The 16,091-nt window shown below is 38.8% G+C and overlaps 1 protein-coding gene across 7 annotated transcripts in view; it reads left to right on the forward strand.

Moving 5' to 3' along the window:
- Positions 1–16,091, forward strand: part of TEC (tec protein tyrosine kinase) — a 169,939-nt gene that overhangs the window by 116,811 nt on the left and 37,037 nt on the right. For all 7 annotated transcript variants that reach the window (XM_086405869.1, XM_086405871.1, XM_086405864.1 and 4 more), the window contains 2 exons: positions 13,404–13,450; positions 15,109–15,281. In XM_086405869.1, coding sequence (XP_086261995.1) covers positions 13,404–13,450; positions 15,109–15,281 — 220 coding nt within the window. The remainder of the gene's footprint in view (positions 1–13,403; positions 13,451–15,108; positions 15,282–16,091) is intronic.

A 16,091-nucleotide genomic window follows, 5' to 3' on the forward strand; every position in this document is an offset into this window, starting at 1 on the left:
CTTGTAGTTTGCTTTGTTGCACAGAAGCTTTTAAGTTTAATTAGGTCCCATTTGTTTATTTTTGCTTTTATTTCCAATATTCTGGGAGGTGGATCATAGAGGATCCTGCTGTGATGTATGTTAGAGAGTGTTTTGCCTATGTTCTCCTCTAGGAGTTTTATAGTTTCTGGTCTTATGTTTAGATCTTTAATCCATTTTGAGTTTATTTTTGTGTATGGTGTTAGAAAGTGCTCTAGTTTCATTCTTTTACAAGTGCTTGACCAGTTTTCCCAGCACTACTTGTTAAAGAGATTGTCTTTAATCCATTGTATATTCTTGCCTCCTTTGTCAAAGATAAGGTGTCCATATGTGTGTGGATTTATCTCTGTGCTTTCTATTTTGTTCCATTGATCTATATTTCTGTCTTTGTGCCAGTACCATACTGTCTTGATGACTGTGGCTTTGTAGTAGAGCCTGAAGTCAGGCAGGTTGATTCCTCCAGTTCCATTCTTCCTTCTCAAGATTGCTTTGGCTATTGTAGGTTTTTTGTATTTCCATACAAATTGTGAAATTATTTGTTCTAGCTCTGTGAAGAATACCATTGGTAGCTTGATAGGGATTGCATTGAATCTATAAATTGCTTTGGGTAGTATACTCATTTTCACTGTATTGATTCTTCCAATCCATGAACATGGTATATTTCTCCATCTATTAGTGTCCTCTTTGATTTCTTTTACCAGTGTTTTATAGTTTTCTATATTTAGGTCTTTAGTTTCTTTAGGTAGATATATTCCTAAGTATTTTATTCTTTTCGTTGCAATGGTGAATGGAATTGTTTCCTTAATTTCTCTTTCTATTTTCTCAGTGTTAGTGTATAGGAATGCAAGGGATTTCTGTGTGTTGATTTTATATCCTGCAACTTTACTATATTCATTGATTAGCTCTAGTAATTTTCTGGTGGAGTCTTTAGGGTTTTCTATGTAGAGGATCATGTCATCTGCAAACAGTGAGAGTTTTACTTCTTCTTTTCCAATTTGGATTCCTTTTATTTCTTTTTCTGCTCTGATTGCTGTGGCCAAAACTTCCAAAACTATGTTGAATAGTAATGGTGAAAGTGGGCACCCTTGTCTTGTTCCTGACTTTAGAGGAAATGCTTTCAATTTTTCACCATTGAGGATAATGTTTCCTGTGGGTCTGTCATATATAGCTTTTATTATGTTGAGGTATGTTCCTTCTATTCCTGCTTTCTGGAGAGTTTTTATCATAAATGGATGTTGAATTTTGTCAAAGGCTTTCTCTGCATCTATTGAGATAATCATATGGTTTTTATTTTTCAATTTGTTAATGTGGTGTATTACATTTATTGATTTGCAGATATTGAAGAATCCTTGCATCCCTGGGATAAAGCCCAATTGGTCATGATGTATGATCTTTTTAATGTGTTGTTGGATTCTGATTGCTAGAATTTTGTTAAGGATTTTTGCGTCTATGTTCGTCAATGATATTGGCCTGTAGTTTTCTTTTTTTGTGGCATCTTTGTCAGGTTTTGGTACTAGGGTGATGGTGGCCTCATAGAATGAGTTTGGAAGTTTACCTTCCTCTGCAATTTTCTGGAAGAGTTTGAGTAGGATAGGTGTTAGCTCTTCTCTAAATTTTTGATGGAATTCAGCTGTGAAGCCATCTGGACCTGGGCTTTTGTTTGCTGGAAGATTTCTGATTACAGTTTCAATTTCCATGCTTGTGATGGGTCTGTTAAGAGTTTCTATTTCTTCCTGGTCCAGTTTTGGAAAGTTGTACTTTTCTAAGAATTTGTCCATTTCTTCCACGTTGTCCATTTTATTGCCATATAATTGCTGATAGTAGTCTCTTATGATCCTTTGTATTTCTGTGTTGTCTGTTGTGATCTCTCCATTTTCACTTATAATTTTATTGATGTGATTTTTCTCCGTTTGTTTCTTGATGAGTCTGGCTAATGGTTTGTCAATTTTATTTATCCCCTCAGAGAACCAGCTTTTGGCTTTGTTGATTTTTGCTATGGTCTCTTTTGTTTCTTTTGCATTTATTTCTGCCCTGATTTTTAAGATTTCTTTCCTTCTACTAACCCTGGGGTTCTTCATTTCTTCCTTTTCTAGTTGCTTTAGGTATAGAGTTAGATTATTTATTTGACTTTTTTCTTGTTTCTTGAGGTATGCCTGCATTGCTATGAACCTTCCCCTTCAGACTGCTTTTACAGTGTCCCACAGGTTTTGGGTTGTTGTGTTTTCATTTTCATTCGTTTCTATGCAAATTTTGATTTCTTTTTTGATTTCTTCTGTGATTTGTTGGTTATTCAGCAGTGTGTTGATGAGCCTCCATATGTTGGAATTTTTAATCGTTTTTCTCCTGTAATTGAGATCTAATCTTACTGCATTGTGTTCAGAAAAGATGCTTGGAATGGTTTCAATTTTTCTGAATTTACCAAGGCTAGCTTTATGGCCCAGGATGTGATCTATCCTAGAGAAGGTTCCGTGTGTGCTTGAGAAAAAGGTGAAATTCATTGTTTTGGGATGAAATGTCCTATAGGTATCAATTAGGTCTAACTGGTCTATTGTATCGTTTAAAATTTGTGTTTCCTTGTTAATTTTCTGTTTAGTTGATCTATCCATAGGTGTGAGTGGGGTATTAAAGTCTCCCACTATTATTGTGTAATTGTTAATTTCTCCTTTCATACTTGTTAGTATTTGTCTTACATATTGCGGTGCTCCTATGTTGGGTGCATATATATTTATAATTGTTATTTCTTCTTGGATTAATCTTTTGATCATTATGTAGTGACCTTCATTGTCTCTTTTCACAGCCTTTGTTTTAAAGTCTATTTTATCTGATATGAGTATTGCTACTTCTGCTTTCTTTTGGTCCCTATTTGCATGGAAAATCTTTTTCCAGCCCTTCACTTTCAGTCTGTATGTGTCCCCTGTTTTGAGGTGGGTCTCTTGTAGACAACATATGTAGGGGTCTTGTTTTTGTATCCATTCAGCCAGTCTTTGTCTTTTTGTTGGGGCCTTCAACCCATTTACGTTTAAGGTAATTACTGATAACTATGATCCCGTTGCCATTTACTTTATTGTTCTGGGTTCGAATTTATATACCCTTTTTGTGTTTCCTGTCTAGAGAATATCCTTTAGTATTTGTTGGAGAGGTGGTTTGGTGGTGCTGAATTCTTTCAGCTTTTGCTTGTCTGAGAAGCTTTTGATTTCTCCTTCATATTTGAATGAGATCCTTGCTGGGTACAATAATCTGGGCTGTAGGTTATTTTCTTTCATCACTTTAAGTATGTCTTGCCATTCCCTCCTGGCTTGAAGAGTTTCTATTGAAAGATCAGCTGTTATCCTTATGGGAATTCCCTTGTGTGTTATTTGTTGTTTTTCCCTTGCTGCTTTTAATATTTGCTCTTTGTATTTGATCTTTGTTAATTTGATTAATATGTGCCTTGGCATGTTTCACCTTGGGTTTATCCTGTTTGGGACTCTCTGGGTTTCTTAGACTTGAGTGATTATTTCCTTCCCCATTTTAGGGAAGTTTTCAACTATTATCTCCTCAAGTATTTTTTCATGGTCTTTCTTTTTGTCTTCTTCTTCTGGGACTCCTATGATTTGAATGTTGTAGCGTTTAATATTGTCCTGGAGGTCTCTGAGATTGTCCTCATTTCTTTTAATTCGTTTTCTTTTTTCCTCTCTGATTCATTTATTTCTACCATTTTCTCTTCTAATTCACTAATCCTATCTTCTGCCTCTGTTATTCTATTTTTTGCCTCCAGAGTGTTTTTGATCTCATTTATTGCATTATTCATTATATATTGACTCTTTTTTATTTCTTCTAGGTCCTTGTTAAACCTTTCTTGCATCTTCTCAATCCTTGTCTCCAGGCTATTTATCTGTGATTCCATTTTGATTTCAAGATTTTGGATCAATTTCACTATCATATCTTTATCAGGTAGATTCCCTATCTCTTCCTCTTTTATTTGGTTTGGTGGGCATTTATCCTGTTCCTTTACCTGCTGGGTATTCCTCTGTCTCTTCATCTTGTTTAAATTGCTGAGTTTGGGGTGTCCTTTCTGTATTCTGGCAGTTTGTGGAGTTCTCTTTATTGTGGCGTTCCTCACTGTGTGTGGGTTTGTACAAGTGGCTTGTCAAGGTTTCCTGGTTAGGGAAGCTTGTGTCGGTGTTCTGGTGGGTGGAGCTGGATTTCTTCTCTCTGGAGTGCAATGAAGTGTCCAGTAATGAGTTATTAGATGTCTATGGTTTTGGGGTGACTTTGGGCAGCCTGTATATTGGAGCTCAGGGCTGTGTTCCTGTGTTGCTGGAGAATTTGCTTGGTATGTCTTGGCCTGGAACTTGTTGGCCCTTGTGTGGTGCTTGGTTTCAATGTAGGTATGGAGGCACTTGATGAGCTCCTGTCAGTTAATGTACCCTGGAGTCAGGGTTTGGACTTAAGCCTCCTGCTTCCAGTTATCGGTCTTATTTTTACAGTAGTCTCAAAACTTCTCCTTCTATACAGCACCATTGATAAAATAACTAGGTTAAAGATGAAAAGTTTCTCCACCGTGAGGGTCACCCAGAGAGGTTCACAGCGTTACATGGAGAAGAGAAGAGGGAGGAGGGAGTTAGAGGTGACCCGAATGAGATGAGGTAGAATCAAGAGAGGAGACAGCAGGCTAACCAGTGATCATTTCCTTATGTGCACTCCACAACTGGACTGCTCAGAGATGTTCACGGAGTTATACAGAGAAGAGAAGAGGGAGGAAGGAGACAGAGGTGGCCAGGAGGATAAAAGCAGGGAATGAAAAGGAGAGAGACAGATCCAGCCAGTAATCAGTTCCCTAAGTGTTCTCCACCGTCTGGAACACACAGAAATTCAGAGTTGGGTAGAGTAGAGAAGGGTTAGGGAGGAGACACAGGCGACCTGGTGGAAAGAAAGGAGAGTCCGAAGGGGGAGAGAGCAGTCAAGCCAGTAATCTCACTCCGTAGTAAAAAATGGGTACTGAAGATTGGGTTCTTAAAGGTACAAAATTGGTAACAAATACCTAAAAGCAAAATTTAAAAATCTAGAGTAGAGTTTGGAATTTCAAAAATACAATGTTAAAGAAAATACGAAGGAAAAGAAAGAGAGAAAAAGAAAAAGAAAAAAAAAGAAAACAAAGTCACAAAAATTATAAAGAAAATATAGGTACAAAATTGATAACAAATACCAAAAAGCAAAAGTTAAAAAATCTAGAGTTTGGACACCTTATCTTTGACAAAGGAGGCAAGAATATACAATGGAGTAAAGACAATCTCTTTAACAAGTGGTGCTGGGAAAACTGGTCAACCACTTGTAAAAGAATGAAACTAGAACACTTTCTAACACCATACACAAAAATAAACTCAAAATGGATTAAAGATCTAAACGTAAGACCAGAAACTATAAAACTCCTAGAGGAGAACATAGGCAAAACACTCTCTGACATACATCACAGCAGGATCCTCTATGACCCACCTCCCATAATATTGGAAATAAAAGCAAAAATAAACAAATGGGACCTAATTAAACTTAAAAGCTTCTGCACATCAAAGGAAACTATTAGCAAGGTGAAAAGACAGCCTTCAGAATGGGAGAAAATAATAGCAAATGAAGCAACCGACAAACAACTAATCTCAAAAATATACAAGCAACTCCTCCAGCTCAACTCCAGAAAAATAAATGACCCAATCAAAAAATGGGCCAAAGATCTAAATAGACATTTCTCCAAAGAAGACATACAGATGGCTAACAAACACATGAAAAGATGCTCAACATCACTCATTATCAGAGAAATGCAAATCAAAACCACTATGAGATACCATTTCACACCAGTCAGAATGGCTGCAGTCCAAAAGTCTACAAATAATAAATGCTGGAGAGGGTGTGGAGAAAAGGGAACCCTCTTACACTGTTGGTGGGAATGCAAACTAGTACAGCCACTATGGAGAACAGTGTGGAGATGCCTTAAAAAACTGGAAATCGAACTGCCTTATGATCCAGCAATCCCACTGCTGGGCATACACACTGAGGAAACCAGAAGGGAAAGAGACACGTGTACCCCAATGTTCATCGCAGCACTGTTTATAATAGCCAGGACATGGAAGCAACCTAGATGTCCATCAGCAGATGAATGGATAAGAAAGCAGTGGTACATATACACGATGGAGTATTACTCAGCCATTAAAAAGAATACATTTGAATCAGTTCTAATGAGGTGGATGAAACTGGAGCCTATTATACAGAGTGAAGTAAGCCAGAAGGACAAACACCAATACAGTATACTAACGCATATATATGGAATTTAGAAAGATGGTAACGATAACCCTGTATACGAGACAGCAAAAGAGACACTGATGTATAGAACAGGCTTATGGACTCTGTGGGAGAGGGAGAGGGTGGCAAGATTTGGGAGAATGGCATTGAAACATGTGAAATGTCATGTATGAAACGAGATGCCAGTCTAGGTTCAGTGCACGATGCTGGATGCTTGGGAATGGTGCACTGGGACGACCCAGAGGGATGGTATGGGGAGGGAGGAGGGAGGAGCGTTCAGGATGGATTTTCTTTTAAAAATTTAGAAAAAAAAGAAAAGAATTACAAAAAAAAAAAAAGTTTGTCCCTGATGTGTTGTTCTAAACAGAGTATGGAGACTAAGAGGGAATTTATTAAACAAAAGCAATATAATCAAAAAAAAAAATATAGAGTTTGGAATTTCAAAAATACAATGTTAAAGAAAGGAAGAAGAAAAAGAAAGAGAAAAAAAACCAAAAACAAAGTCACAAAAATTATAAAGAAGATATAGGTACAAAATTGATAACAAATACCAAAAAGCATAAATTAAAAATCTAGAGTAGAGTTTGGAATTTCAGGAATACAATGTTAAAGAAAAGATGAAGAGAAAGAAAGAGAGAAAAAAAAAGTCACAAAAGTTATAAAAAAAAAAATATAGGTACAAAATTGATAACAAATACCAAAAAGCTAAAATTAAAAATGTAGAGCAGAGTTTGGAATTTCAAAAATACAATGTTAAAGAAAAGAAGGAAAAAAAAGACCAAGGTCACAAAAGTTATAAAAAATATATATATGAAATTTGCTTTTTTAAAAAAAAAGGGTCTTTTTTTTTTTTTTGCCAAGTAATGGTAGGTTATAAAAGTGAAAATTAAAGGAGTAATAGAGGACTTGAAATTTTTAAAAAAATTAAAAAAAAGAAAGAATGATCGTATAAATAGTAAAAATATATATAGGACTTTCTCTGATATTGTGGGTATTGTGGGTTCAGTTCATTTTCGGCTAGTTCATTGCTCCGGCTTATATTTCTCAAGATCTATAGGCCCCTTCCTATGTAGTCGGTACTAACCACGGGGTTTTAATCTATTGCCTGTCGCTTCCAAGGCAGTTCCCTCAGTTATAGCTTCTTCTGTTTGCTGGTCTCTTCAGTGTCTGGTTTCTGCCCTGATACAAAGGGGGCGGTTGTGGACACCTTTTTTTTTTTTTTTTAAAGCTCACTTGTTCAGTCGTGCTGTGGGGAGGGAGGGACGCTGCAAATAAATAAGACTGGCGTGTGCTCGCAGTGCCTCAGCCACACTGGGCCTGCCCCCGCTCACAGCACGTGTAGCCTCCCTGCCCACACTGCTCAGGCTCTAGGTTGCTCCGCCAGGAACCATCCATGGCCAGCCCTGGACTGCTTGCACCTCCCAGGTCTAAGCTGCTTAGGTTCAGGTACTCGGGTAGTCCTCAGAGGCACAGACTCAGCTGGGCCTGCGTTTTGTGCCCTTCCCAGGTCCGAACAGCTCAGACAAGAAAGACAAGACATATACTTGTCTTTCAGCGATGAGGTGTTTGGCGAGCGTGGTTGCTGTGACTTATCGCCTCCCCACCACTCGGTTATCTGGGTGTACAACCGGCACACCTTCTCAGGCGGATGTTGACTGTCCAGAACCCCAAGAAGTTTTAGTTAGCAAAGAAGCCTGCTTACAGTTTTGTAGATAATGTCTCTCTGGGGCTGCGATTGCCCCCTTCCGGCTCTGGCTGCCTGTCACTGGAGGGGGACGGTCTGCAGCCGGCTATCTCTGTACAGTCCTTTGTTACGTGTGTGGGCCTGGCGGTGTCTTAGGTTAGGGCTGACTTTTTGTGTGGTAGATATCCCACTGTCTGGTTTGCTAGCCCAAATTATTTCGCTCAGGTAGCGCTCGGGGTATTCAGGGCAGATCCTTACTCTAAGCGATACAGCCCGCACCGCACCTCCCTGCCCAGCCCCCGCTTGCTAATGGTGGATGCAGGCGTCTGCGCTGCTTCTCCGCTGGGGGACTTACCGTAGGGCTCGTAATCTGTGGGTGTTAATTGTTTATTTTTCCTCCCTGTTATGTTGCCCTCTGTGCTTCCAAGGCTTGGCACAGACTCGGCAGTGAGAATGTTTCCTGGTGTTTGGAAACTTCTCTCTTTTTAAGACTCCCTTCCTGGGACGGAGCTCTGTCCCTCCCTCTTTTGTCTCTTTTTTTGTCTTTTATATTTTTTCATACCTCCTTTCAAAGACGGTGGGTTGCTTTTCTGGGTGCCTGATGTCCTCTGCCGGCATTCAGAAGTTGTTTTGTGGAATTTACTCGGCATTTAAATGTTCTTTTGATGAATTTGTCGGGGAGAAAGTGTTCTCCCCGTCCTATTCCTCCACCATCTTAGCTCCTCCTTGCTTGTAGACTTTTGGATGGCAGCCATTCTGACTGGTATGAAATGGTACCTCATTGTGGTTTTGATTTGCATTTCTCTGATAATGAGTGATGTTGAGCATCTTTTCATGTGTTTGTTAGCCATCTGTATGTCTTCTTTGGAGAAATGTCTATTTAGGTCTTTGGCCCATTTTTTGATTGGGTCGTTTATTTTTCTGGAATTGAGCTGGAGGAGTTGCTTGCATATTTTTGAGATTAATTCTTTGTCAGTTGCTTCATTTGCTATTATTTTCTCCCATTCTGAAGGCTGTCTATTCACCTTGCTTATAGTTTCCTTTGTTGTGCAGAAACTTTTAATTATAATTATGTTCCAAACAGTATCAGACTTTATTTTTGGGGGCTCCAAAATCACTGCAGATGGTGATTGCAGCCATGAAATTAAAAGGCACTTAATCCTTGGAAGGAAAGTTATGACCAACATGCTGCTGCTGCTAAGTCGCTTCAGTTGTGTCTGACTCTGTGCGACCCCATAGACGGCAGCCCACCAGGCTCCATCATCCCTGGGATTGTCCAGGCAAGAACACTGGAGTGAGTTGCCATTTCCTTCTCCAATGCATGAAAGTGAAAAGTGAAAAGTGAAGTTTCTCAGTCATGTCCTACTCTTTGCGACCCCATGGACTGCAGCCTACCAGGCTCCTCCGTCTGTGGGATTTTCCAGGCAAGAGTACTGGAGTGGGTGGCCATTGCCTTCTCCATGACCAAACTAGGTAGCATATTAAAAAGCAGAGACATTACTTTGCCAACAAAGGTCCTTCTAGTCAAGGCTATGGTTTTTCCAGTAGTCATGTATGGATGTGAGAGTTGGACTGTGAAGAAAGCTGAACGCCGAAGAATTGATGCTTTTGAACTGTGGTGTTGGAGAAGACTCTTAAGAGTCCATGGACTGCAAGGAGATCCAACCTGTCCATTCTGAAGGAGATCAGTCCTGAGTGTTCTTTGGAAGGACTGATGGTAAAGCTGAAACTCCAGTACTTTGGCCACCTCATGTGAAGAGTTGACTCATTGGAAAAGACTCTGATGCTGGGAGGGATTGGGGGCAGGAGGAAAAGGGGACAACAGAGGATGAGATGGCTGGATGGCATCACCGACTTGATGGACGTGGGTTTGGGTGAGCTCCGGAAGTTGGTGATGGACAGGGTGGCCTGGTGTGCTGCAATTCATGGGGTCGCAGAGTCAGACACGACTGAGCAACTGAACTGTTTATTTCTGTTTATTTTTGCTTTTATTTCCAATATTCTGGGAGGTGGATCCTAGAGGACCCTGCTGTGATTTATGTCGGAGAGTGTTTTGCCTATGTTCTCCTCTAGGAATTTTACAGTTTCTGGTCCTATGTTTAGATCTTTAATCCATTTTGAGTTTATTTTTGTGTATGGTGTTAGAGAGTGTTCTAATTTCATTCTTTTACAAGTGCTTGACCAGTTTTCCCAAACCACTTGTTAAAAAGATTGTCTTTTCTCCATTGTATATTCTTTCCTCCTTTGTCAAAGATAAGGTGTCCATATGTGTGTGGATTTATCTCTGGGCTTTCTGTTTTGTTCCATTGATCTATATTTCTGTCTTTGTGCCAGTACCATATTGTCTTGATGAATGTGGCTTTGTATTAGAGCCTGAAGTCAGGCAGGTTGATTCCTCCAGTTCCATTCTTCTTTCTCAAGATAGCTTTGGCTATTCGAGGTTTTTTGTATTTCCATACAAATTGTGAAATTATTTGTTCTAGCTCTGTGAAAAATACCATTGGTAGCTTGATAGGAATGGCATTGAATCTGTAGATTGCTTTGGGTAGTATACTCATTTTCACTATATTGATTCTTCTGATCCATGAACATGGTATATTTCTCCATCTATTAGTGTCCTCTTTGATTTCTTTCACCAGTGTTTTCTAGTTTTCTATATTTAGGTCTTTAGTTTCTTTAGGTAGATATATTCCTAAGTATTTTATTCTTTTCGTTGCAATGGTGAATGGAATTGTTTCCTTAATTTCCCTTTCTATTTTCTCAGTGTTAGTGTATAGGAATGCAAGGGATTTCTGTGTGTTGATTTTATATCCTGCAACTTTACTATATTCATTGATTAGCTCTAGTAATTTTCTGGTGGAGTCTTTAGGGTCTTCTATGTAGAGGATCATGTCATCTGCAAACAGTGAGAATTTTACATCTTCTTTTCCAATTTGGATTCCTTTTATTTCTTTTTCTGCTCTGATTGCTGTGGCCAAAACTTCCAAAACTATGTTGAATAGTAATGGTGAAAGTGGACACCCTTGTCTTGTTCCTGACTTTAGGGGAAATGGATCAATCAAAGAAGAAGATATAACAATTATAATTATATATGCACCCAATATAGGAGGACTGCAATATGTAAGACAAATGCTAACAAGTATGAAAGGGGAAATTAACAATAACACAATAATAGTGGGAGACTTTAATACCCCACTCACACCTATGGATAGATAAACTAAAAAGAATATTAACAAGGAAACACAAACTTTAAATTATACAATAGACCAGTTAGACCTAATTGATATCTATAGGACATTTCATCCCAAAACAATGAATTTCACCTTTTTCTCAAGCACACACAGAACCTTCTCTAGGATAGATCACATCCTGGGCCATAAAGCTAGCCTTGGTAAATTCAAAAAAATTGAAATCATTCCAAGCATCTTTTCTGAACACAATGCAGTAGGATTAGATCTCAATTACAGGAGAAAAGCTATTAAAAATTCCAACATATGGAGGCTCATCAACACACTGCTGAATAACCAACCAATCACAGAAGAAATCAGAAATAAAAATATGCATAGAAACGAATGGAAATGAAAACACAACAACCCAAAACCTGTGGGACACTGTAAAAGCAGTCCTAAGGGGAAGGTTCATAGCAATGCAGGCGTACCTCAAGAAACAAGAAAAAAGTCAAATAAATAATCTAACTCTATACCTAAAGCAACTAGAAAAGGAAGAAATGAAGAACCCCAGGGTTAGTAGAAGGAAAGAAATCTTAAAAATTAGGGCAGAAGTAAATGCAAAAGAAACAAAAGAGACCATAGCAAAAATCAACAAAGCCAAAAGCTGGTTCTCTGAGGGGATAAATAAAATTGACAAACCATTAGCCAGACTCATCAAGAAACAAAGGGAGAAAAATCACATCAATAAAATTATAAGTGAAAATGGAGAGATCACAACAGACAACACAGAAATACAAAGGATCATAAGAGACTACTATCAGCAATTATATGGCAATAAAATGGACAACGTGGAAGAAATGGACAAATTCTTAGAAAAGTACAACTTTCCAAAACTGGACCAGGAAGAAATAGAAACTCTTAACAGACCCATCACAAGCATGGAAATTGAAACTGTAATCAGAAATCTTCCAGCAAACAAAAGCCCAGGTCCAGACGGCTTCACAGCTGAATTCTACGAAAAATTTAAAGAAGAGCTAACACCTATCCTACTCAAACTCTTCCAGAAAATTGCAGAGGAAGGTAAACTTCCAAACTCATTCTATGAGGCCACCATCACCCTAGTACCAAAACCTGACAAAGATGCCACAAAAAAAGAAAACTACAGGCCAATATCACTGATGAACACAGATGCAAAAATCCTTCACAAAATTCTAGCAATCAAAATCCAACAACACATTAAAAAGATCATACATCATGACCAACTGGGCTTTATCCCAGGGATGCAAGGATTCTTCAATATCTGCAAATCAATAAATGTAATACACCACATTAACAAATTGAAAAATAAAAGCCATATGATTATCTCAATAGATGCAAAGAAAGCCTTTGACAAAATTCAACATCCATTTATGATAAAAACTCTCCAGAAAGCAGGAATAGAAGGCACATACCTCAACATAATAAAAAGCTATATATGACAGACCCACAGCAAACATTATCCTCAATGGTGAAAAATTGAAAGCATTTCCCCTAAAGTCAAGAACAAGACAAGGGTACCCACTGTCACATGTGGGTTTTATAATTGCTGTCCCAGTACGTATGAGTTGGTATCTTATTCCTGCTTTTAATTTGCATTTTCCTAATGATTAGTTATGCTGAGCACCTTTTAAAGTACCTCTTGGCTGTTTGTATGTCTTCTTTAAGTGAAAGTCTGTTTAGGTCCTTTGTCCACTTTTAATTGAGTTATTATTTAACTATTGAGTTGTATGAGTTCCTTGTATATTTTGGATACTAACCCCTTCTCAGATATGTGGGTTGCAAATATTTTCTCCCCTTCTGTTGGTTGCCTTTTCATTTTGTTGATGGGTTTCCTTTGCTGAGCAGAAAATTTTTGGTTCTGTTGTAATCCCATTTGCTTACAATGAATAACACATGGCCTCAATCCCTATGGCACTTACAGTCTGTTCAAGAAATCTGTTCTAAAATAGTATTGCAAGCAACATGCACCAGAGTGAGAGAGTCAGAGTGGACTTCTTGTTATGTTTGCTGCTGCTGCTACTAAGTTGCTTCAGTCGTGTCTGACCCTGTGCGACCCCATGGACTGCAGCCCACCAGGCTTCTCTGTCCATGGGATTTTCCAGGCAAGAGTACTGGAGTGGGGTGCCATTGCCTTCTCCGTCTTGTTATGTTTAGTTTTCCTTAAAACTGTCGATCACTGTTAGATGGCATTTTAACCTATCTTATTGTTGTATTTTTAGGTATAAGAAAAGCACTACCTCCAACACCAGCACCAGAAATAAAGAAAGTAAGGTGGTCTTTAACTTTTGGAAGTGATGAAAGAGACAGTTGCTCATTCATGTGTAACTTTTTGCGACCCATGGACTGTAGCTTGCTAGGCTCCACTATCCGTGGGATTTTCCAGGCAAGAACACTGGAGTCAGTAGCTATGCCCTTCCCCAGGGGATCTTTCTGACCCAGGAATCGAACCCAGGTCTCCCACATTGCAGGTAGATTCTTTACTGTCTGAGCCACCAGGGAAGCCCCTAACTTTTTTAAGCGTGTGTTTACCAAGTGTGTTTTTGTTCAGTCCTGTGATATTGCCTCCTACATTTCTATCAGAAATGGATAGATTATGGCTTAACTTGATTTTTTTTTGGTGTCAAATAATATTTATTTAAATGTATCAGAAATTATCACTGGGGGCCCTATTATCATCTGGCATTCTGCCTATATTTTGGCTTTGAATATTATTCAAGCAATGGGGGACTTTAGAGGAATATTTCAGTCCTGAGACCACAGTATTATGACAAAGGGATGACTCTATTGATTTAATGATATACCTATGAATAGTGAAGTATGGTACAAAACATATACTTTGGACTTGGGAGGGACCCGATCCAGCACGAATCTGATGTGGGTGACTTTAAGCCATTGTTTCCTTAGTTATAAAATGGAAATTATATACTCTTATGGAATTAGTACTAAGAATAAATGAGGATGCAAATGAACTTATTTGCAAAACAGAAACAGACTCACAGAGGAAGGAAATTTAGGGTTGCCCAAGGGGAAAGGCAGGGTATGGGGGTAAATTAGGCTTTTGAGATTAGCAGATAGGAACTATTATATATAAAGTAGATAAACAGCAAGGTCCTACTCTATAGCATAGGGAGCTGTATTCAGTATCCTATAATAAACCATAATGAAAACAGTATGAAAAAGAGTATATACTGAATCACTTCGCTGTATACCAGAAACGAATGCAGCATTGTAAGTTAACTATGTGCTATGCTGTGCTTAGTCCCTTAGTCATGTCCAGCTCTTTGCAACCCCATGGACTGTAGCCCACCAGGCTTCTCTGTCCATGGGGATTCACCAGGCAAGAATACTGGGGCAGATAGCCTATCCCTTCTCCAGGGGAACTTCCTGACCCAAGAGTTGTACAGAGGTCTTCTGCATTGCAGGCAAATTCTTTACCAGCTGAGCTACCAGGGAAGCCCAACTATATATTTCAATTTAAAATTAAAAAAAAAAAAAAAAAGAATAAATGAGAAAAAATATGCCAGCTATGTACTTAGAGTGTACCTTGCACATAGTAGGCATGAAGAAGTAGATTCCTTCAAGTGGGAGACCTGACGAAAGTAGGTCTTTTTCCCATTGTAGGCCATTAAATGGTGGATCTGCTTTTAGTCGTGATTTCTACTCACATTCTACCCTTGCCTCTCCCTGGTAAGTTAATCCTGACCCCAAGAAGAATCCTTCTGATATTTAAAGACAGTTTTTGCTCTTGTCCTGTATTCTGAAACCCATGAGAGGCCCAGTAGCATCAACATCCTCAAACTCATGGGCGGAGAGTCACCAGATTACTTTAGGTAGAGTTTATTCTGTGGCGGTATGCAGTGCTTAGTGTTTACTTCACACCCAGTTTCACATAGAAGACTAAACTTTCACATTTCCATTTCTTAGCGAAGGCCTCCTCCACCAATTCCGCCTGAAGAAGAAAATGGTGAAGAAATAGTTGTAGCCATGTATGATTTCCAAGCGACAGAAGCACATGATCTCAGGCTAGAGAGAGGCCAGGAGTATATCATATTGGAAAAGAATGACGTTCATTGGTGGAAAGCAAGAGATAAATACGGGTAGGTATTCCCTCCCTGTGGATGATACACAGTGGGTGGCTGGGAGTTAAATACTGAGCGAGAAGATGATAATCTGTAACTGCTATGTAGTGAGACCAGTTCAGCAGCCGTAAATGAAAATATACATTATTACCTTTTAGTAGCACAGTGTCTTCTTAGGGACTCAATAAATGTAGATAGATCAACCACTTCTTTGCAGAAATTAGAATCCATTACACTGGTCTATTTCTCATCCATTGTATGTTTGAACTGGATTGTTTTGATCTTGGGGGAAATTACATTTTAGGTCTCTTTCTGTCCCCCTCCCCCTCAAAATAAATAAGTAATCTTAGATTGGTTGTAGAAAGAGAGAATGTGAGTGTGTGTCTGTCTATATGTATGTGTGTATGTGCCTATGTCTAAAATACATACATTCAAGAAGTTTAAAAACAAACATTATTTATACTAAATAGGATTTAAAGAGAATAATCCTTTCAACCTTATTATTGGTAAATAATGGGTAAATATGATATGGCGGGGGTGGGGGATGGTGTATCTTAAGCTTCATTAGGAAAGCTCTATATCCTGTGCTTACCTCTGTAGTATAACCCTGTTTTTATTCTGAGTTCCTGTGAATAAGAAGAGGAGGACTTTTTGTCCTGATTAGAGCATTCCTTTCATGCAAATCCACTTTCTTACCTCCTGCCCCACCCGCAGTTCCAGGGTCACTGCTGGAGAAGCAATGGAAGCCTCTGGATTGGGCAGGGCCCATGCCTGCTGCTCACTTCTTGGCAGTGGTACATCTCCTGAGTGCTGTGCATTAGTACCTTT

Source organism: Bos grunniens, chromosome 6 (genome assembly GCF_055505025.1).
Source record: "Bos grunniens cultivar Pamir isolate PY7600 chromosome 6, Bosgru_T2T1.0, whole genome shotgun sequence".
NCBI lineage: Eukaryota > Metazoa > Chordata > Mammalia > Artiodactyla > Bovidae > Bos > Bos grunniens.